General features: G+C 44.2%; 2 protein-coding genes across 7 annotated transcripts in view; one reads left to right on the forward strand and one right to left on the reverse strand.

Annotated features, from left to right (window-relative positions):
• Positions 1 to 40: 40 nt before the first annotated feature.
• The window catches only part of LOC105686555 (E3 ubiquitin-protein ligase COP1-like), a 32064-nt gene continuing 9419 nt past the window's right edge, over positions 41 to 22685 (forward strand). For 2 of the 3 annotated variants that reach the window (XR_007277428.1, XM_048651958.1), the window contains exon 1: positions 41 to 697. The gene's annotated coding sequence lies outside the window, so the exon portion shown is untranslated. Of the gene's footprint in view, positions 698 to 20339; positions 21040 to 22685 lie in introns of those variants that run through there. The other variant, XM_048651959.1, reaches the window with a different exon arrangement.
• On the reverse strand, positions 1253 to 21566 carry LOC105686556 (putative phosphatidate phosphatase). 4 transcript variants are annotated; one of them, XM_020852754.2, is made up of 8 exons: positions 21109 to 21566; positions 11019 to 11170; positions 7584 to 7688; positions 7272 to 7471; positions 6149 to 6206; positions 5829 to 6005; positions 5384 to 5479; positions 1253 to 1757 (listed from the first exon to the last, which is right to left on the reverse strand). In XM_020852754.2, exons 1-8 carry the CDS (start codon positions 21170 to 21172, stop codon positions 1692 to 1694), a joined length of 918 nt encoding a protein of 305 aa, XP_020708413.2. In that variant the 5' UTR covers positions 21173 to 21566; the 3' UTR covers positions 1253 to 1691. The 4 variants fall into 4 exon arrangements, with proteins under 4 accessions (XP_020708413.2, XP_048507931.1, XP_048507930.1 ...); XM_048651974.1 differs by lacking the exons at positions 11019 to 11170; positions 21109 to 21566 and adding exons at positions 2205 to 2298; positions 8525 to 9384; XM_048651973.1 differs by lacking the exons at positions 11019 to 11170; positions 21109 to 21566 and adding exons at positions 8525 to 8925; positions 9002 to 9382.

Below are 22685 nucleotides of genomic sequence, written 5' to 3' on the forward strand. Positions count from 1 at the left end.
AATGGGTATCTGCATAAATTATGCTGTAGAAAACCCCATTTATTCAGGATGGTGATTCTTACAGTATATTGTCAATCGAAGTTTTTTAATAAAAACCGGTACTAACTAAACCATGAACGTTTCTATTGAATGAAAACTTGGTTCAATTGTTGGAAAGCCATTGCGTTACCGTACCATCAGTTGAAAATAGTTCTCAATGACCGTCAGTACATACATTTATATAAAGATCAGTTATTTAAATAGTAGTATTGACCTTTGCTGTTGACAATCCATGGCGCTGACTACAGCGATATACTGTACGCAATTGTTGAAATTTCTGAGGTATGGTTAGTTATGCATTATGCTAACAAGTACAGCGAGTCGGGGTTTTTTCTGTCTGCGAATTTGAAAATATTCTGCGCATGTTGGATACCGATATGCGGCGTGGGTGTTGTGAAAGAAAAACGGCAAAACATTCCTGATAATGACACAAATTCATTTTTGAATTTGGCTGTGTTGTTAGATTATTCGTAAGTTGCTTACGGGCTGACAAATTCCTCGTTTGCAATTGCTAATAAGGTTGTTCGTTGTGTCAACATTTTAAGGAACAAAAAATCCTACGTTATTTTTATGCACAACGATTTTCTCAAGGACTTACCGAAGATTTTGCTGAACCAACTTCGCATCTGACAGTTATTGCGATTTCGAGGTTATGAAGGTAGGATTGTCAACGTCAAACGTATTTTTTTTTGCAAATTGGTCTTTATCGCTCGGATCTTATACCTCTATTCTAAATATTATGAGCAAATATGGCAATCGGTAAAGATAATTCAAGTATTATTGGGTTAGTACAATCGCAGATGTAATAGTTTTACGAATCATGAGTATCGCTGCAGGGGTAGGTATTATTAGATATCTCCGGTGTGGCACTATCCTGTTGATCTGAAACCTGTAATCAAACCTTTGTGAAATACTTTGAATTTTCAAAATTCTTGTATCATCAAATTCTGCTGAGTTGTAGAAGCAGAAACCTATAAGTATTTGCATGAAATCCTCTCACATATCTATTCAACAGAAGCACCAACACCCAGAACATCAACATATTAAAATCCAAGTTCTGTTGTGATCTGAAGTGATCCAAAATGAGTATGAAATCCACAAATAGTATGTCTACGTTGTTACTTTAAGGAATGTATTTTTACAAGTAGTCTGTGAACGTGTTGTGAACAATTTGCAGGAGGGATATGTGGTAAATAGATCAGAAATGCTTAGGTTACTCTTACTTATTTCAGGATAAATTTATTGTAGAAACATGTTCAATTCTTCACTCGATAACCCCTTTTATCAAGGAGAGTCCCAAGATCGTTTAGCACCATCATGTTCAGAGAGAATCAGATTTGATCCACAATCTCTACTTTCCTTTCTCTTGTACTTTGACACCTAGCTTTTAGCATTATCAGATTTTTATAGTTGAACAATAGTTGTACTAAGGTGACGATATGTACTCAAGAATTATGAATGAATCGATCGATCAATTGATTAAGCGACTAAAAAATACATATGCTTACAAAGCGGTAATTGAAGACATTCGGTGTTGTGAATCTGATTACAATGAACAATTTTGTTAAATAACAACTCTGCCATCTCTGATACGGACAAGACAGGTTGCGAATGAGATCTAAGGTAATACTAGTTGTGTGAATAATGCTTTTTCACAAATCCGTTGGTTCGCCGTCGTATCGCATGCGGTTTTGATTTCTCAAAGGACTTGATTCGCCCTGAAAGTTAAATTCACCGGTGGATTAGTTTTAGCATTCCAACTAAACTTGGGTTCAAAGAACAAGCCCAAAATTCAAAGTTGAATTTAGAAAATCTGGTCCGATTTTCGAAAATTCCAAACATTTTTGTCTAGTTCAAAAATTCAAGCCATATAAAGCTAACGTCATTTCAGTTTTTGAATGATTGCGATTAGCTGTGTTAATCCCTGCATATTTTTCTTATTGTAACTTTTGTCACATGCAAGCTATATCGGATTAGTTTTGTTAAATATAAGAAGCAGACCAGTTGTTGGGTACGGAATGCAATAGATTACAAAAAGCAGCCATTTACCGCAATTAAAAATACCACCAAACTTGAAAATATAGAAGTAAGACCATCTTCCAAGTTTAAATAGAATCAGAAAGATCAGTATGTAATTATCAATAATTGAGAAAGAGTGTCTATACCATTGCCAAGAGGTGAACAGTTCGATTAGATGAACACCTTCCATGTCTATCTCAATTCACACAACTCTGTGGATTGAGTTCTTTCAATCTTGTCCTGAAAAATTTTTGCCACCGAATTCAATAATCAGATGTTTGAAGATAGTCACTTAACCGAGGCTCCGAATTAGTTTAAGATTGAAGAATATCGAAAAACAGTTGGTGGCACTCGACGGACCTGTCTTCCAATCCATTTTTGAAAACAAAGTTCTGGTCTTTTAGTGATCAAAGTTGTTACTTCCAAAAGGGCAGCTAGCAAGTGTCGGAAAGGGAAAGCGAGATGACTATCAAGTTTCAGCGGAGGATAATCCTCAACATATTAGCTTTACTCTTCGTTATCTGCAAAATATACATGCTCAAAGTCTACAAATTTTTTTTTTGCTCTACGCTTTACACATGCTAGTTAATTCAATGTAATTGACTCTAATTCCGCGACTCTAAACTTGATCTTGATTCGTATGGTTACATTTATAGTAATACCAGGTCTAGGCGAATGATATCCTCACCGCGAGGCATGATTCGATAAGAAAAAAATATTGTAGGATGCAATCGTATGACCTGTTCGAAAAACCTGACTTTAATCCTACAAAATTTTGTAACAGGTGCGATAGGAATCTGATTTTCAATAAATCATTCAAATGTAAGTGGATGGGAACTTCGAATCGATTATTTACTCGTGAATATACCATTCGTATGAGGTATATCATGCAGACACGTATGTGTGTGTGTGTGTATACCGTATAATATATATATATATATAAATTTTTCTACAAGAATACATTATTTTATAAAATAAATAGTTTATGACTATAACGAATGCAGCCGATATTATATATGGATATTTATAATGATAACACTTCTTTAAATTCGATACCTAATAATAAATATAAATATCAAATTATTGTAACAGTATTATAATGTTAATCTTATATATAAAAATCAAACATTCGACATTCTCGCTTTCTTATCTCTTATTCATTTTAATTTTCTTTTTCTATTCGTTTTCTTTTTTCATGAATTTCTCGCGAAATTATCGATCGGCACGAACGATCGATTGATTATTACTCTGCTGCATTTTCAATGAATGGGATGCGGAAGATAATAAAATTTTTGATTCGTTAGTTTTTCCCCATTAGGTATGAACGGCGATTCTCACGTGCTTCGAACTTTTTTCCCCCAATAAGAATTATCGTTAAAGAGAAAAAGACGACGCGTACTTAACGGTATACCGATCGTGCAACAGTTAACGAGAAACTGAAGTATATCTCGAATCAATTTCCTGCCGCACTCATCGATTCGCGAATCTTACAGGTATATGTGCGTAAAATTTTTATACCGTAAAGAGTCATTCTAAACTATACCAGCTGTATGATGTAATATTTCATACAACACATAAGGTAATTAAAAATTTAAGACCTATGCTTACGATGCACCTGTATTTACAACCACAACTGAACATTGAATCTAATCCGATCTGCTTTTCGATCAATTTCAAACTGTACCTTTACAGAACTGAACTTTTTCTTCGTACGTCGTCTCGGTTTTTCATTATTATATTGCCATCGCGATATCGTAATCACTATTCATCGAACCCTGTTGATCAACGGCAAATATCTGAATTATATCTTCGAACCGAAATTAAAATAATAGTCACTCTAAATTCTTACGAAACGAATATTTTGCGCTCTTTTTTCGACAGGAGTTTTTTTTGTTTCAATAATTTCATCGTACGTTTGATAACGATATTATACGTGTCCATCTATAATCGCAACATAAAAGGCAAGCCTAGAAGCAATTTTTAAAGCAAAAATTACAAACCTCACAGGTACACGAATTACGCTATACATAATATGCTGCGCGCTTGGTTTTTCACATGTACAATTTAAAGCTGAGGATAGATTAATATTCATATACAATTTTTCCATTTACAAAAGTCTCGTGATTTTCTCTCTTTCTTTATGTTATTTGTGTTGGTTTTTTTTTTTTTTTTCTTTTTTTGTTAATCTTCGGTCTCATTTCACTTCCTTTTCTTCTCCTCTTACATCAGTGAGCAATATTTTTTAATATACAAAAAAATATACTGGACAAATGAATAAGTATCGCAAGGCTATATCTTAATTTTACATAGTTTTATGCGTGTTTAGCGGTAGGTTAGGTAATTTGATAGCCGTTGGAGGGTTAGATGAAAAAAAAAGAATCAAATAAGTAGAAATAATGATATTAAGTTTTGACGAGAAAAGTTTCTCCTCTCGTTTTCAATACATCATATAGCTGAAGACGATGCAGATGCTGTGCATAAAAATATTGCTCATTGTCATTGTATTAGGTAGGTATACGTGTACGACTTTTAAGCTATTATATAGACGCACATATATGCATATTATACATATATTGTTTGTAACATTTGAAAATAATACTCTGGTTTATATGATCAAATCGAAACTGTGAGTTTCGTATTTTGCACATCTATTATCTTCATTCGTTCTTTTTTTTCTTCTATTTTAAGATAATTAAATAACTACGTATTACGACGCTACACAGCTAGTTTCACAATTCATAATTTGCTACAGATAAGCGGAAATTGACGAATAATAATTATTATAATTGTAATTTTATCCAATTCGACAATTGTATATCATACTATCGTTTTTTTTTTTTCAGAATAATTATTTATATTTAATCGTACAAAGTCGACTTTCTTAGTTTGCCGGCCAACTGCTTTTCCGTTCAATAAAAACTCACGAATTGAAATCGAAAGAAAAAAAACAGATAACAATAGATAAAATAATAATAGCTGAATGAAAATCGAAAAGTAATTCGAATTTTCGACGATAATCAATAAAACTACAGAAGAGGGTGCTTATATTTCTTTGAAAAACATTCTAGCGATAAATATCATTTGTAAAGTCCGTGTTTGTTAATATTTAGAGAAACAGTGTGAATCATTCACTGTAGTATGATGCAATCAGAGAAACAATGAAAAAAAGATTACCCGTTCAAGGGTTATTTTAGTACCTATTCGTCTTTGTGAAACTAACTCAAAAGTTTTGTTTGTTGTTCGTTTTTTTTTTATCTCGTTTTTCCAACGGGAGGAATAACGTAATTGAAATTTAACAGATTCGGTTTCCCGTGCCATTATTCACCTGTGTCGCGTCGTTCTCGTATTCCGTTCCACGTAGTTTCTCAACCTCTCGACTCCTCGGTACTTCGTCTTTGAAAAAATTCGCTACGAAATTAGCCTGAAACAGCAGGAACAGAAAAGAAAAAAAAAAATGAAAAATTTAAGGCACACCCCTTTGGATTCTTCTGATTTCTGGGCCAAAAACGAATTATTTTTCAATTCGATTGTGGGACAATTTTCCAACGTATTTTGACCCCGGGAACACGAATCCATCGACTAAACTGAGCCACGAATCATCGGCCCCGTCGAGATATCTCTGATTTTTCGCAAATTTTTTGATCGGCGAATCGGCGATCACTCGATGAATTTCAATTCGGATTCCTGGGCTCAAAATCCACAAGAATGGCGGCGTGTGCGAAGCCCTATCGCGCCGCAACGCTAGTAAGATAAAAATGGAATCAACTCACAATGACGAGAGCCATGGTTACTCCCAGAAGAAATCCAACCATGACATCGCTCCAGTGATGCTTGTAGTCCGATACTCTGGACAAGGCGGTGAACCAGGCCATGAAGAAAAAGATAAACTGGAGCAAGTGTTTCAACAGTTTCGTGCTCCGCCACTGTATTCGAAGTTGCAGGTACAACTGGAAATTTCATGGCAAAAAATCCGATATCGTTACATCCGAAATACGAACGACCGACGACGTACGCGGCGTTTCGACCACCGAAACAATTACTACAGTCGTCGACGCTTCGCAACGAATAATTACGACGAAGTAAAACTTACTATGAGGTAAATCATGGTGTAGGCAGCGAACGACGAGTGTCCCGATGGAAAGGATAACCTGAAACGACCGTAGACGCCACAATTATTATAATTGCGCGGTAAATTACGAGTCCGTAAATGCCACGTTACGCGTAAGAACTGCGGCGTTGTTAGTTTTTGTCAGCGTTAAATTTTCAAATTTCATCAACTTCGGTTCCAGAGAGACCATAGGAGAAAGTAATTAAAACAACCGATTAAAGGTAGAATGAAAATTACCGCCACTAGAAAATCGGCAGTTAATTAGGATGAAAGATAAACCGTAATCGTTCGCGAACCGGAAGAGAAAGTAGATAAAAAGTACGAAATTACGAATAATCGGATTTCTTGGATACGGGTACGGCGTGTACGGTCTTTTTTAGCTTCACGACCGTACCGTACAACGAATTACAATCGAGCGACGTATTCGTACGAGTAATAGGAAAATTGTTCAACGGTCAAGCTGTCCGAACGAATGAATGAAATCTCTGTTCGAAATTTATCAATTCCTAAAATATCGCTATAAATAGAACTGTCCATCGCTTTCGACGCATCTTTTCTTCGCGTTGCCCCACGAACGACGCACTCGTCGAATCAACGATTATAATATCATCTCGACGATTCCAGACCCCGAGAATTTTTCATCAATCGCGTCCAAATTCTTCAATCGACTTTTATCCGAATATCGATTGGACCAGCCCTCGCGAGATCCTAATCCCAATCGCCTGATGTAATTTATTTATTTTTTCTCTCGCGTCTCCAACGAATTTTCGAAAGCACGTGACGGGGGCTTCGTCGTCGTACAAGGCACGTCCGTAACCAGTTCAGACTCTCGTGCTTCGAATTTAGTCTCGTTCGCGTCGGGCGGTGCGAACAGGTGCGCCGTTGCACGGGTACGTACGTAGGAACGATCGTCCCCATTCGCGATTACTTCCGTTACACCCGGTTCGCGGTATAGGGAATTAATTGCGTGCTAGGTCGCTCAGCGATCGATATCATATTTTATTACGTGTATACGAACGCGACCGCTGGGCACAACGATTGTCCAATTTGCTATTCTAGTTCCGGATGTTTTTTCATCTTCATTTTACAGAGGCGAACGGTTCACCTGGATTCCTTGATAGTCTTCGCGCTGTACTTGAGGGTATCGCAGACGAATTTCTCCACGTATACGTTCTGATTTGCCGGTATGAGGCAGGCGTCCGTGTTGCAGACGTGACGGAAATGGGGTCTCAAACGTCCGATGCTGTACTTCGCAATGTCCGTTGTCAAGGTCGTGCAAGCAGCCCCGAAGCCGAAAATGCCGATCTGAAAAATGTAGGAAAACGGCGATCGGTCGCAACAATCGGCGGGAAAAGCGATCGATGAATTTGAAAAAAAAACCAAAAGAAATAAAATAAATAAAATCGATCATTTTTACCTGACGATACGCGTTCCAGACCCAGGGGGGAATCGACCAGCCGAACAGTATCCTCTCAGGTAATCCTCGTTGTTTTCTCGCGTTTATGAATTCCGTGAATATCATCTGTGAATGGGAATGTAACGAATGATTTTTGGATTTTTTCCAAGCGACAGGTGTGCGCCGAAATTTTTTTTCTCGTCGCGTCGAAAATCGAAAACGCTCACAGAAGTAAAGTTTTTATCTCCTGTATATGACCGGCAGGTAGACATTCTTGAGATTCGCTTATCTAATCTTCGTGCGTACGTGAATCGATATACGACTCGGACTACTCGGTCCGCACCGAGCGAAAAAAAGAAACTCGAGAACCGTTTACGTTTTTTTCGGAAAATTGCCCGAAAAACATGCGGCCTTTATCGGACAGCGAAACGAAATTCCCATCGGGATTCGACGTCCAGCTGTGACTATTTCTCTCATTCCGTATCTCCTGATTGCGAACGAGCTGCTCGTGTCAATTAACGATCGCATACCTTTGTCGAGCGCTTCGAAAACTTTGGACATCTTTTTCCAGCGACCGATTCCGACGGTCGTTGTAAGGTTTTTCTTTTTTTTTTTCTCCCCCTCCTTTTATCGCTCGATTAATCGTTTCCGAGGAGGTCTTCGGGGATTAAAATCTCTTTCCGAATGACGAAATCGCTTACGAAAGTTTTTTTCACTTCAAAATAATTCCGATTCAGCGCCCCGTGAGCTACGCAAGGGTGCGCGTTAAGCCGGGGACGTAAGCTCCTCCGGACACGCTACCTACTAACAAGTAAGCAGGCGTTTTCGGAACCCGAAGATTTTCCCCACTCCAATTCGGACGAAAAATTATACAGCTCGCGACGTCTCATGTTGATATATTTAATCGCCGTGTCTATACAACGCTTCCCGAAAGAGGGTTGTACACCGATTATAAATCTTACCGCACCGCAGGTGACGACAGGTGAGCTCCTCAAAAATTTCCTCACCCCGAAGCGAGGACGAGCCGAGATATTTTTTTTTTTTTTTTTTCCAATTCCAAACCTTTTTTCTTTCCCAAAATATATCCTCGAAGAAAGAGGAGAGAGAGTGAAATCGAGTTTCCTCTGCCTCTGACGTTTTACTGAAATCAGTCTCGTATACGGGGTGACGTCAGTTTCCATTCCTTGCGTACGAGAGTTCGGAAAACCGTCCGACCCCAGCCAGTGTTCTCGAGTGTAATCCGTTCGATCTACGATGTTTTCGGTCCGCTACGTTGCGCGGTCTCGCCTCTCGGGTATCTCTCATAATCCGGCCCACGGAGACGCGGAGACGTGACGTGTGGGTCTCTCGGGGTTCTCGAACCCTGTTCTCGTAGACAAACAATTGGATTATCTTGATTCGAGCGTCGTTTTACCTGGAATTCTTTTTCGGATGCTCACGGGTCAAAGACTGCGCCCCACACGAGTCGTCTCGTAGTCCTTGGAAACTTTCCTACGGCCGCTCGTAAGCGTACCCCACCTACTTCCTCGACGCGGACCCGAATGTCCGGGACCCTAGTCCTTTCGGAGAGCGGAACTTTCGATCTCCATCGTTTCCCGACGGTGCAAATTTATTCGTCATTTTTTCGTCGCTCAAACGAAATGCGAGCAGAACTGGGGCGATTTTTACCTCGGCCATGCGGTCGGTAAAAAGAAGAGTAACGACGACAATCGAAGAGCGAGCCCGAGGGAGGACAGGTGGGGTGGTGGACCGACGGAGGAATTTACTATAGGCAAGAAATAAACTCCGTCCCCCAGAGCTCCCGCACAACGCGTATACATACACACACGTATAAAGAGGTCGAGGGGTCCTTTAAAAGCAGGTACGTCTGACGTGAACACGCCGACGAATATTTTCACTGGGAGAGAGACGCCGTAGCGGGAAGGGTAATAAAACCACCTGAATCACACACCGGTTAGAAGATGAAGAAGTTGGACCGTTACGGTCCAAGTGGACTTAGGATGAAACCCGGCGGAGTGGTGCGCGTATAATAAACCCGCCGCGCCGCCTCACCTTCCCAACGATCCAATTTTTCTCGACCGGGTGGCCGCCGCCCCCCTCAGACCTCGTTTTTCAATACAGGCTTGCATGAGGAAATCAGTTCATTTCCATTTTTCTTCAAATTTTCCGCGATTCGCGATATCGTCTGGGTCTTTCGAACGAAGATTCTTCGGCCTCACCCACGACCTACGTTGAATTTTTAAATTCCGGTCGTACGAGTGACAAAAAGTGGAGATTAGGATTGATGAAAAATAATGTAAACGTCCTAGAATTAGTGAACGCTTCGTACGGCTCGTTCTTCACTCGTCCAACGTTCGCCGCCCTTTATACCGATATCTACGCGTCGTTTCGATTTTCATGGGCTGTAACACGTCGCGCACGACATCGTCAACCTACACCACGACGTCTGGTATCGCTCTATCTGCATGTTTCGATGGTGCATTAAAAATAAGAAAAAAAAGCCTGAGAAACTAAAAAAAGGAAAAAAAACCGAACGGAACAAAAAGTATCGAAAATAAACTCTTGCGCGAGATACGCACCGCGACCGCACTCCTGGTCAGAGTAGAAAAAGAAAGCCGGTTTCTATAGGCGGTGTCTTTTAAAACTATGATATACGTACGTATGGAGCACCGATGTTGTACATCGACGCCCCTCGTACACCACCAAGTGTTCCCCTCTTATTATTACGTCGGACATCACGGAACCCGCGGCATCTCTTTGCCTCCTTTGGAACGGTTTAAATCCACAAACTGATCGCCCTTTTCAGAGCGAGAAGCCGCGCGACGAATCGTCGTAGGACGTTCCCTAGGAACGCACCTTCCTCGTCTCGAGGGACAAGACCCGTTTCGCCGTTGGGTGTACGCATTTCGAATAGAAATGTCGCAGATCGGAGGATGGCTGATGTATTCGTACAATTGTTCACGTGCTTCTTCCTCCGGAGAGTCGATTCGTCGTTTCTATCCTTGGAGTCTTTTGGAGAAAAAAAAAAAACCAACCAACGCCCACATTTTACCGTAATTAAAATACAGAAGGCGACGGGTATTATTCCTACGTTTGCAATTGTAGCCGATTTCGCAGGTGTTGCGTAAAATTGAAGTGGTCAAGAAACCTGAATACCATTTGTGAGATCATCTCCCCCCCTCGCCCCGAGATAGTCGATCGACGCGTAATGGTCTATAAATAGGGTATTACGGTGTGTAGGTGTGTCGTCGCATCTACTTTTGTTCGCAGGTGAACCCTGCAGCGGCGCTAATAGACCGCCAGAACTACCGTACGGACTCCGATTCGGCTCAATTTCAATTTAGCGTTTTTGATCCGATCGGCGCTCGTCTCGTCCCAGCGAGATGAAAGAAATTCTCAACCGTCGATCCAGGCGGCCGGTGCGAACGACAGATAATTTTATTTTTTCCAACTGACCACGCAAATCGGTAGGATCATCCCGACCCCGTAGAGCATCCAGTTAGTGACGGTCGACTCGTGGTAGGGGTACATCAGGGACTGGTCGTCGCAGAAGAATCCTCGTTCGAACGGTCTTCCGGCTAGGTAGAAACTCAGGATGCAGATCCCAACTGAAAACAGGGAGAAACGATTTCCGTTCGTTAAAACCAAATCTTATTCTCATATCTCACTCGATATTCGAGGTCGTGAAAATTCACGCGACGTTCAAAAAGCTCTCCAGCGATCTACAACGAGTTTACGAAAGTCTGGCTTCGGTCCGCGTAGGAAATGGGAAGCAGTTTCTCTCTCAAAAAAGTTATTTCTGATCGTCTTCCAGCTACCGCAAACCCTCCACCCCCCCTCCCCCTCCTTCCCTCCCTCTGACAACTAAACTGGAATACCGGCGGAGTTTGCGGTTAACGCGGAGCGAACGACGTTGCACGCGAATGGGGACGCTTCGAAAAAATGATAAATTTTCCATATTTTTTTCGTATCATTTTTCTTTCGCCGCTTTTTTTTTCTTCAAGCTTCCGTCGTACCGCGACGCTACTCGGATGTGGATCGTGCTTCTGTCGTAGAAAAAGAAATTCTCAGATACGGGCGGGAATTTTCCTAGCCGCAGATAGCCGCACCTTCGGTGGTTGTACGGGAGTTTTTTCAAAACCGTCGACAGTACAGTTGACCTTATTTGTTTCTGCACGGCCGCGCCGTCGCAACCGATATAGACGAGATAACGATCCGATGTAGAAATAAATAGAATTAATAAAATCTTATCAGAAGCGCGGTAAAATGAACAGAAGAGGAGAGGAGAGGAGAGAAGGAGAAAAAAAAAAAAAGGAAAAAATTCCGTACAAAAAGAACGCTCGTTGTACGAGTCGGGGGGCCGGATGGCTGTTGAAAAAAATTGGGATAAAAAAACAAGTAGGAGAGTTGTTACGAGTTAATTGCGACGACGGCCGAGTATATATATCGTTAGTTACTTTGTATCGTAATTTTATTATTTAAGAGCGCTGCGTTTTACGAAAGAAAAAAAATAATTCTACAGTCTTCCAAATATTTCCGAGCGAAGTCTTCGACGCTTCGACGTTGTTCGGGGTCCTAAGTTACGTGGACGCGAAACAGCTTCGAATTTCGTCAAATTCCCGTTGCACATCACGAGCACGGTAGCCGTACGTCGTGTCATTGTCAAAGTTTAGAACTCGACTTATACCGCTCGGCTACGGTGTACCTACAACGCGCAGTGTAGCAAATGTAAATATAGAGCGGTGTTACCCGTTAAGAGTCGTAAACTGCTGCAGCGGCAGAAACGTTTCGCGCCGGAAGTTGCATCGAGAATTTTTCGTGTTTTTTTTTTTTTTCTCTCCGTTACGCTTTTTTTCTTACCGACGAACAACGGGGCGAAGCGAACTTTTTTCTCGGGTAGGACCGACGCCCCGTGCAACCGCGGTTAGCGGTTATAACGAGCTTCCGTCCCGAACTAGAAGGGGCGCTTTTTGCGTCGTCCACCACCACCGCCGCCGCCGAGGGGTCCCTCCTGGCGTAATTCGAAGCTTCGCATAAACGAAACGCGTCTCGCGGAAAACGGAACAGAGAGAGAAAAAAGAAAAGAAAAGAAGAAAAAAAAAAAAAACCGCAGGGCGACCGACGAGAAGGCGCAACGTATCCGCGAGCACCTGACGCACGGTTCCGAAGACACCGGTCGTCCGTCGGAATCGAAAAACTGGTAGTCCGTACGCGATCGGAAGCGAGGAACTCCAACATCGGTCGAACTCGCGGAGCAACGCCCTTCAAGGGACGAGACCGAGGCGTTTAATTGCTCCCTCCGCAGTCGTGGAACTCTAATTTGTGCGTGTATATCGTTATCGCTGCTACCGAGACGTCGGGCGTTGTTCAACGTCACTCACGGAATCTGGTGGTGGTCGTCGACTTTGTCGGGGGGAGAGTTTTGTCTTTTGGTTCTTTACGACGCCGATAGCAGCTCCCGCCGGTTAGCCCGTACCAAACGACCGGCGGCGACGATGTTTACGAGTCGAAACGACCTTCGAACCGCCCTCGCCCTCTCGTATCCTCCTCCTCCTCCTCCTACTCCTCCTCTCCTCGTGGCTTCTGTATTTTCGAACAGGTGAGGAACCGAACGAAATTATCGAGGAGAATCGACTCGATTCGTAACGCGCTATGAAAAACACTCGGAACTCGCATCGCAAACGGACGCCCCGGGTAGGAGGAGACGAGTCAGCGAACAACGCAGTCCGGGCTGCCAAGTGGCGCGTTGAAAGAACCTCACAGGTATAATTTGAATACGAATAGAACGCGAGAGATGAACACCCCGAAGCAAAGGAGTGCGCCGGTGTATTCGGTAGCGGGTCGAAAAGTAAAAACCGTTATTTTACGCCCGGACTTCGCTCGGCTCGCGCTTCGTTCTCGAGCAGAAAATTTATTACGTGGAACCGAGTCGCTAGCATCCGTTCGATCGAAGAATTACGATCGGTGAACGAGGATGAAAAATAACGCGGGGGGGGGGGGGGGGGGGGAAATTGAGTCGAACCGTTTTACTTCCTCGAAAATAGATGTAGGTACCGAATCGGTCCCGATCGTCGATCGATCAACAATTAACTCGTACACCGAGTAAACTTCTTCAATTCGTCGTTTCGACGGAGAGAAAAAAAGGAAAAAGCTCGATCGCTACTGGAAGAGAAAATGACGGAAGGTGGCCAGCTGCTCGGTAGTTTTTTCGATGAGATTCGGTTCGATATCGTTGCACATCCGAACACGGTCGCGACATAGATATGTACGTACCGTTGATTTACGAATGCGAAGGAAACACGAGAGGAACGAACTCGGTTACAACTTACGTCTTCACGATTTATCGGTCTCCGTTCCGAAGAGGCTTCCACACAATATCGTATTTTGAAACGAAGAACGAGGCGCGTTGCTACCCCAGACGCTGTGAAATGTTATTAAATCCGAGTTGATTATTCGATGACGTTTTTCTTACGGTTTTAATTTTGGAACGTTCTCACGAATAGTATCACGGTGGATCTGGTGTATCAAAAAAAAAAAAAAAAATGAAAAAAAAATAAGTTTCTCGAACACGCTTTCCTCCCTCGAAATTCTCCGGCACGGTGCACCTGCCGCGTCCCGTCGCTCTGAATAGATGCCTCGATAAATTTAAGCGTTAAGATTTGTTTAAGGCCCATTGAAGCTCGCGTCAAAGTTTAACTCGGTCATTCAAGAGCGTTTAGGTCCAGCGGAAAGAGGATGATTGCGGCTCCGCGTGTAATACGTATACAGTATACAGTATACAGTATAATATACCCAGCAAGTATGACGCGGGTCGTGAAAATAAATCGGGGAGGAAAAATAGTTGAGGAAAAATTCACCCCGTGGGAATCGATTTTTACAGCGTTCTTGTATATTTTCATACATAATTTCGCGGTCCGTAAGATATACAATACTACGGACGTCCCGTGGTCACAGCGAGTCGAGCTACCGCGATATATCGCGTGCGCTGGATTACGGTTATTAAGAGCGGTGAGAAGGAGGCTGAAAGTGGCTCTGAGAAAATTAAATAAACAAAGGGACGACGATTCGTGTGTCGGAGCATTCGGGATAAGTGGAAAATGGGAGGCGAATGGGGTATCGGGTCAGTTTCAGCCCCGGGGAACTCGTAACCGGAACCAATTTTTTTTTTTCGCATCTGTTACATATTTTTGCGAAGAAAAAAACCTGGGGCGCGAAATATTTTTCTATTCGTTGACGTTTCACGGTCAGTAGTAACGGGGATGAGGAGTTACGCGCCCCTCGATTTATCGATCGAAACTACAGGGAGGATTTCATTATCCTCGCCTCCAGGTTTTTTTTTCCGAACGCTCTAAAATTTTGCGCCTCGACGCGTCGCGGCGCAAAATTGGCAAACTATGCAGAATCGCGTTTCACGTGTACGTACGTACGTATGCATACAGCGTAAACGCGCGAATCACACACGATCGCTTGGCGTGACCGCATGCTTTTTGACACCGGACAACTCGGTTCTTCACCTTCTCCTTCTTCTTCGCGGAATGCGCGTGGAATTTCGCTCGAATTAAATTCGCACGTGAATTCGTCAGCGAATCGCCCGTCAGCTAATTCCATGCAGGCGAACTTTTTGCCGGGTTTTTTTTCAGCCAATCGTTTTCCGGTAGAAACTTTGGCGGAAGAAAAGAAAGAAAAAAAAGAAAAGAAGAAGATATTTCCGGAACGGGCGCTCAAAATTCGGAGATTCCGAAAAAATCGCGCTTCTTTTTTACTCTGCGTCTCACCCGGCCGCGATGTCCACGAGCACGTCGTCTCTGTACCGCAAGTTATCGTAAGTTTTAACGCGATCGCCGCCACTCGCGCGTTCATAAGCGAGTTGTTAGCCCCTCCGAGAAAGCGGGCGAGGTCAAGGGTGCCCTAAGAAGTACATAACGTGGACTCTAACGTCGCGTGACGTCCGCTCGTTTCATCCCGTTTTCCCCGCGTGTGACGTCATATTAGCGAGTCGTCGAACGAAGGAAGGAAGAAAAAGAGATCCCCCGTTTTACGCTTTGGGAGGGGTGAGGGAACAAGAAAAAAAAAAAAACATTTTTATATCTTCAACTATTCCGGCTACTCGCTCGGCTCGTTCGCATCGGGATTACAGAAGCTGCTCCGGGAGTGTTTCATAGAGCGCTGTGAGAGAGAGAAAAACTGGTCCGTTTCACGGGCCCTAAAATACCCTTCTTCTTCTTTTTCTCTCTACTTCCAAGTGAAGAACCCCGGCACACTGCGGGGAGCCAAATACACGTAGGACCCCGTCGCAATCGGTACACTCGGCTTACGATTCACACTCTGCTTCATTTAATCCAGACTCTGCTCGCCTACTTTTCAATTACGGCGCTGGTAATACACTCGTACGCATTTCTCTCTATGTACTCACATATACGTTCGTTACACGCTGACGTTTCCAAGTACCTCAGCGTCCCAGATTTCCGTCGTTGAACTCGACCGCGCAGCGTCTACGTTCGACGAGATATAATTTTTTTTTTGAAAATTTCTCACCTCCTTTTCGCTCTCGTCGTTTGCCGGGGGGGTCGCGTTTTATTGCGTAATCCTCTCTCGACTTACCGAAGGGCCGGGGGTAAGGACGTCGACGACGCTAAGGGTTTGACAGATTTACGACCCACTCGACCGATGAGAAACCGCGACCGATATCCCCCGTACGAGGGAATACACGAGGGGCGTCATCGCTCCTTCGGATCTAAATTCCGATAGCGATTCGTACACCCGCGTTTTACCCTATGACTCCGACGTCCGGCTCTCGACTCTTTTCTCTCGCCTAGTTTTCTTCGGCCCTGTTTAGTTTTTTTTTTTTTTGGTTTTTTTATTCAAGCCAGTTTTACGTACTCGCGCGGCGGTTAATATTCGGCTCGTGTATATTTTTTCAACTCGACTCTCGCGCGCGCCTCTGACGCCCGGTTTCATTGTTCCATTCCCTTTTTTACTTTGGGACCTTTTTTTTTTTTTTTTTAAAAAAAAAAGACCTCTTTTCCGACCCAAAGTCGATCGGTGCTTTCCCGATTATCGCTGACCTTCCACAGGTCGTACGAATGCGAGGATAAATTCAACTTCCGCGTTACGATCACGGCGTTTTCGTAATATGTACTTCGTGCAGGGATAAGCTCGCGAGCTTTTGAAGTGTCGTCGTCGAGAAGAGCCTCGCGGTCTCTAGGCGCATTTTACGTACGTAACGTACACCTCTACACAAGCACGATTTTAGACGATGTTTGCTTTTACTGTAAACACAAATTTGAGAGCGGTTGTTATTCCTCTCAGTTTTACACCGACAATACCCTACGCGTAAGCGCGCCTATGTAACGGTAACTCGAGGCTCCCCAAATTTTTTTCTTTCTCTTTCTCTTTCTTTTTTTTTTAATATATTTTTTCGCTTTTTCAAAAATACAAACCCCGTACAACCGCCGCTGGATATACGATACTCCGCTCTTGTAACCAATCTCCGAATAATGGTGTGTGCACACACTTCTCATCGCTCTCCACCGAAAAGCACCCGCATGTAGGTATATCGTTGCTCGGATTCCTTCCCGTTTCGCGGCTCACAATACACGACGCGACGTAGGATCCCCGAAAATCGTCATCGAAAATCGAAAATCGATCGGCTTTCGATTTTTGCGCCGGTCTCGTTGTCGTCGCTTTTTTAGCGGAGAATCGAGAAAAAATTAGAGGAACGAAGAAATTGAAGAAAAAAAACCAGAACAATTAATTCATTCCCATCGTCCGACGTACGAGAGTCTCCGAGCAGATTCCAGACGACGCGTCGCGTCGCACGCGGAGCCCAGGGAATGAATTTTTAATCGTCGAGTGTTCTTTGAAAAAAAAAAAAAGGGAATGAAAGAAAAAAAAAGAATACATGTTTTTACCGAGTAGGTATGGAAAAATATATTTTTCACGCGCGGATCCGTTGCACGGCTAGCTCACAGCTATACAAAGTAGTGGAACGGGTTTGTTTTTGTCGCGTTTCCAAAAATGGTACGTGGAATGAAAGGCGAGTAGTAACGTACGGGCGTCCTTTTACCTGTCACCTTGTTTTTCACCCGTTCGCCAAAAATTGCTTCTTCTCTCTTTCATCGATTCCCGCAGTGCGTTATTCGGTCCGCACACGTCCCTCGAATTAGGTGGGACATCGAGCCGGCATACATGTATACTATAATCAAAACGGTGCACTCGACGCCGCGTATATTCGAGGCGAGGAGGAGAAAAAAAAAAGGTAGTAAAATAAGAAGAAAAAGTTCGACAAAACTCCACGTTGTCTGGTCGAAAGTCTAGGCGAGAGCGTGTGGATGTGCCGTGTACTTCGTAACGTAAGATTACACGGAGCTTTTATATTTTATATGTACATATAAGTGTACATTACTCTCTCTCCGCGGGCGGAGGTTAGCTCGTCTAAAATTCTTTACAGCGTGTACGCGTAGCGTGCGTGTCTCTCTTATGGTAAATGTGTATAATATTAACCATCCAGTTTATAAGTTTTATTACGTAGGAGCGGAGAGGCCGTACGAGCGGAGGGTGCCGGAACGCTCGACTCGGTGGTATCTGGCTTATCTGACAAAGCGAGGGGGGTATTATAATGTCTATGTGGGTACATGTGTGTACCCCGTATATATATATATATATACACGTACCGCGGTAATAAAGATGCGTTTACAAACAGTAATGCGCTTTGTTTTATTTTATGAAATAAATGTATAAATACGAGTTTTTATTTTTTTTATTTTTCTTTATTATTTTTTTCAAATAGACGCGCATGGCGGCCTTCCGCGTGCGTCGACCCTGCAGTAATACGCTGCACTGTTGCACGTACGTACATGTATACGGTTATAACGTTTCGAACTTCGCACCTCAAGTTCAAGATCTTTGGCCCCCGCACACACACACGCGATACACGCGGATCGCTCATCTATTCGTCGCTAAATAATTTCAGCGCGAATCGAAACACGCCCTGCCTCTAATAGCTAGAGATCGGTTTCCCTTTGTTTTTTTTTTTCCGTACAAATTTTAAAGAGATTTTGTGTCTCCCTCGATTCGAATCAATTTCTTCTTCTCTTTTCTTTTGTCTTTCCTTCTCTTTCGTCGAGAGAAAATCCCGCGAGAAAATCCTTCGTCTCGTTCGCCGCTGCGGCATGGCTTCCGATCGCCGTCGCGATTATTCGCAGTTTTCCTATCGGGCGTATCGCAATATCCATCAATTTGCGATGATCCCGACGACACGCGGAGGGGCCCCGTCCGTCCCATCGGTCCGTTTAAATTACGTCTCACCTACTACCGCAGTAGTAGCCGCGATTCTCCCCGGCTTCGCGTATTGTATAGCGTAATCCGCCCAACGCCTCCGATATCTATATCGATATTATTTATACATGGGAATTCATTCGCCCCTTCGAATAACCGGTGAACCAGATTTGGGGGGGGGGGGGGGGGGGGGCGGAGGGGGAGAGAGGAGGAAATCCCAAACTAAAAACGAGGGGAGATCCTGCGGTGGCATAATTATCGGGTGCCGATCCGAACGAAGAAAGAAACAAAGAGAAAAAAAAAAAAAAACTGGACAAAAAAGGAAAAGACAATTTCAAAATTGTCTAGCTGTTGGCGCGACACGTACGGTGTACGGGTGCAGTGCAGGTGGCGAATAAAACACCTGCACGGTTGCGCCGTGGTAAAAATCACATTTCGAAACGATCGAATTGACGCATTTCAATGAGCCTCCATGCTTCGACTCGATCTGATACACGTCAATTGCAAAATATATAAGATTTCACATCGACAATATTTACAGCGCATCGATGATGATGATAATAATTTACGACAAAACTTTGACATATTCCCTTCCCCTGGTGGTGGTTTTTTTCCGCTGGGAAAGCATCCGTTATTGCCGATCGATTTTCTCCTTCTTATCGAAGTTCAAATAACGATACGTACCACGGGTGCAACGCGGATTCGCAATCGCGGTCGATTTCTGCCGATCAATCAATATCGACATCATCGTCATCGTTATTATTATTATTGTTGTTGTTATCGACACGTGCGCGCTTTCGAAGATCCCGTCGGATACACGACGATAACACGACGTCGCGTTTCGATGGAATAATAATTTCCTTTTTTAATCAATCGTCATTTTTCGTTCGTTTTTCACTTTATAATAGATCTCACGTGCGCATACGTTATGATATAGAGGTACGGCAAATATTTGTTATATCCGGTTTCCACAGCTGTACGGAGCGTCTATAGCTCGTTGAGCGAGATGAATCGACGACGGTAGGCGCGGGTCTATTTCACACACGTGTTGTGTCGTCGTAGAATTTATAGGCGCGAAGTGATTCAGCCGTGAGGTTCGCGCGATATAACGACAACGTGTGTACATTAGACACACACGTGTACATCGTATCATGTATGTATATATATATATATATTCTCGATAAGGAAACCTCTCAGCTGCAACGGCGTGGAGCGGGTCGCGGATGTTACGTACAAGTGAGGCATGATCGCTTTTATCGCGGGACATCCGAACGACCTTCTCGCCGGACGAGTGAGACGAGGGGGAAAAAGCGAAACGAAAATCGCCGCGATCGCGTCGAATTTGGATGGAAACATTGCGATTGCGAACTTTGAAGAGAGAGAGAGAAAGCTGCGCGTTGATATCGTATTTTTGAGGTCGACAGCGGCAGGCCGAGCCGGCGCGCGTCGTCGTCGGTTTACAAAATGTGACTTTTCTCTTCGACGCGTACCTAGGCGAACGACGGCGTTGAGTCATTCGTTGTAAGTTGGTCAAGTACGACTTTGCGTCACCGCGATACTCGGTGATTCTCGTTCGGGGAACGATTTTCAAAGGTTTTTGGCGAACGACGCGGAAGCGAAAATTGCGCGGCTCACGGCGTACCGCGTTGACCTAGGTTCGGGTCGTTTTACGTCCGGAGACCGATACGTAGCCGGGGATGTTTGTAGCGCTGTGCCACGGTTGCGCGCGTCTCGTTGTCTCTCCTCTTTGACTTTATCGAGTGGAACTACGACGACGACGACGACGACGACGACGACGACGAGGAGGAGGACGACGACGCAGAGCGGGGCAGGTGAGTCGAATGGCGCCGAGCGTGCGGTCAGCTTCTCGCCGCCCTCGTCCTCGTCCTCGTCGGCGGTGACCCTCGTTCGCATTCGAATATTATCCCTGGATTCGAGTCAACGAATCGATCGTTGCGTCCAAGACGATCTTCCGGAGGAGAGATCGACCGTCAGCGAAAAAGAAGACAGCGAAACGACCGCGCGCGATTATCACGGTTCGCACGGAAGTTTGCTGTGGATTATCATTCGATTGGCAAAAATCGTGCTTAATCATACCATCGGTTGATCGGCGAGAGTCGTCGGGTTACGGGGGGTGGGGGGGAAGGGGAGCCGGAACCAGGCGCCTGTCAAAGTGACAGTTCTCCCCCTTTGGCGGCCGGTGAGTACCTCCAGATCGATCGAAGCGATTTTTTTTTTTTTTTTTAATGTTAATTAAATTTCAACTTACCGACAACCACGCAGAGAAAGTCGATGATTATCTTGGCGAGGACCATCATCGAGTCTCGGTCCATATTCGGGCGAAAAAAATTTTTCTTCTCTCAAACGCGGACTTCGGAGAAATTTCTCCCTCTTTCTTTCTTCCTTCCTTCCTTCCTTCCTTCCTCTCCGTTTTCTTCGAAGAGGACCAAGGAATTCGACGGTTATTCCTCCCGAAAATCGACGGCGCACTGTTTTGACAGACGGTAGGAGAAAAACAAATTCGCGACACCTCGTTACTACTACGACGGACACGACGCACCGGGGACCAACTTGCTCCGAACGAGGTTCACGTTCGACTGAATACAGCTGCGCGCGCGCGCCCTCCTCGCCAAAGCCTTGAGCTCCGTTACGATCCGACGTTCCCTCTCTCCTACTCTAGAGACTCCTCTCATCGTTCCAACCTTACCCTATAATCGTTAAATACCCCCCGACGTATCGCACACGCGCTCACGTGGCGATATATTCCTTTACGTTTACAGTTTAACAACAAGCTCGAATGTGTACGATGAATCCGCAAAACGCACCCCGAAAATTTCACCCGATTTTCCATCGATTATCGTTTTTTTTTTTTTTTTGTCTCCCTTGCACATCGTCGAGATAACGGAGATCAGTTCGATCACCGTTAACGACGATCGTTCGTTCATTCATTTTTGGTTGCGAATTTTCGGGACCAAATTGAAACGGAGCGTCGAAAATAAAATGCGAAAATCAACGTCTGCGTGAGAAAGAATCGCGGTTCGTTTCGGAAGCATGGGAACATTTTTCACGGTATTTGCGCCGTCCCCCTGCGGAATGATACATCGTCGCTATTATCCCCCCTCCCCCATCCCCCCTGCAGCATCTGTTCCGAATCTAAACATTTGTATCGGCGTGCAGGGTAATTAATGACGCGTACACGCGATCGACACGGGTAATTGAACAATTATTATCGATAAAAAAATCGTCGAACTCCTGCAAAATCCGAGAAATCGGATCGGCCAATTTTTCAGTTTTGTCTCGTCACCTCGCACCGCGAGGTAAGACGAAGATAATCGAGAAGGCGAAACATCCGCGCAGATCGTCGCGGTTATGTCATCGAATAATTACGTACCTACACGCCAATTACCCGCCACCTGGACGACGGTCGTTCGATATTCCGGACGACGAGCGTTCCACCTCGACGTTTCTGTTTCCTTTCGTTTCTCTCTATTCTACTTCGATTCACGCGTCGTCCGACGATTGACGTCATCGCGTCGCCATGCGGACGAATGTCCATGGGCGAGATTTTTACGGATCGTCCCGCGTTCCGACGAATAAAAAACGTCGCCAAAAATGGCGAATATCAAGAGAGACACCCCATACATGCAGCAGCAGCCGCAGCACCACGGAAGCTGCGATACCTACCCATCCGAGGGAAATCACCGTCCGTTTCGATCCACGGGCCTGTGACCACAAAGGATACACAATGCCCCAGGAGAGCATCCCTGCGCTCCCCTCGCGTCCTACACGGTCATAGATCACGCGGTGGCCATCGTTCGGGTCCCAAATTTAACGCCGTTTCAACGG

This window comes from Athalia rosae, chromosome 3 (genome assembly GCF_917208135.1).
Source record: "Athalia rosae chromosome 3, iyAthRosa1.1, whole genome shotgun sequence".
In the NCBI taxonomy this organism is placed as follows: domain Eukaryota; kingdom Metazoa; phylum Arthropoda; class Insecta; order Hymenoptera; family Athaliidae; genus Athalia; species Athalia rosae.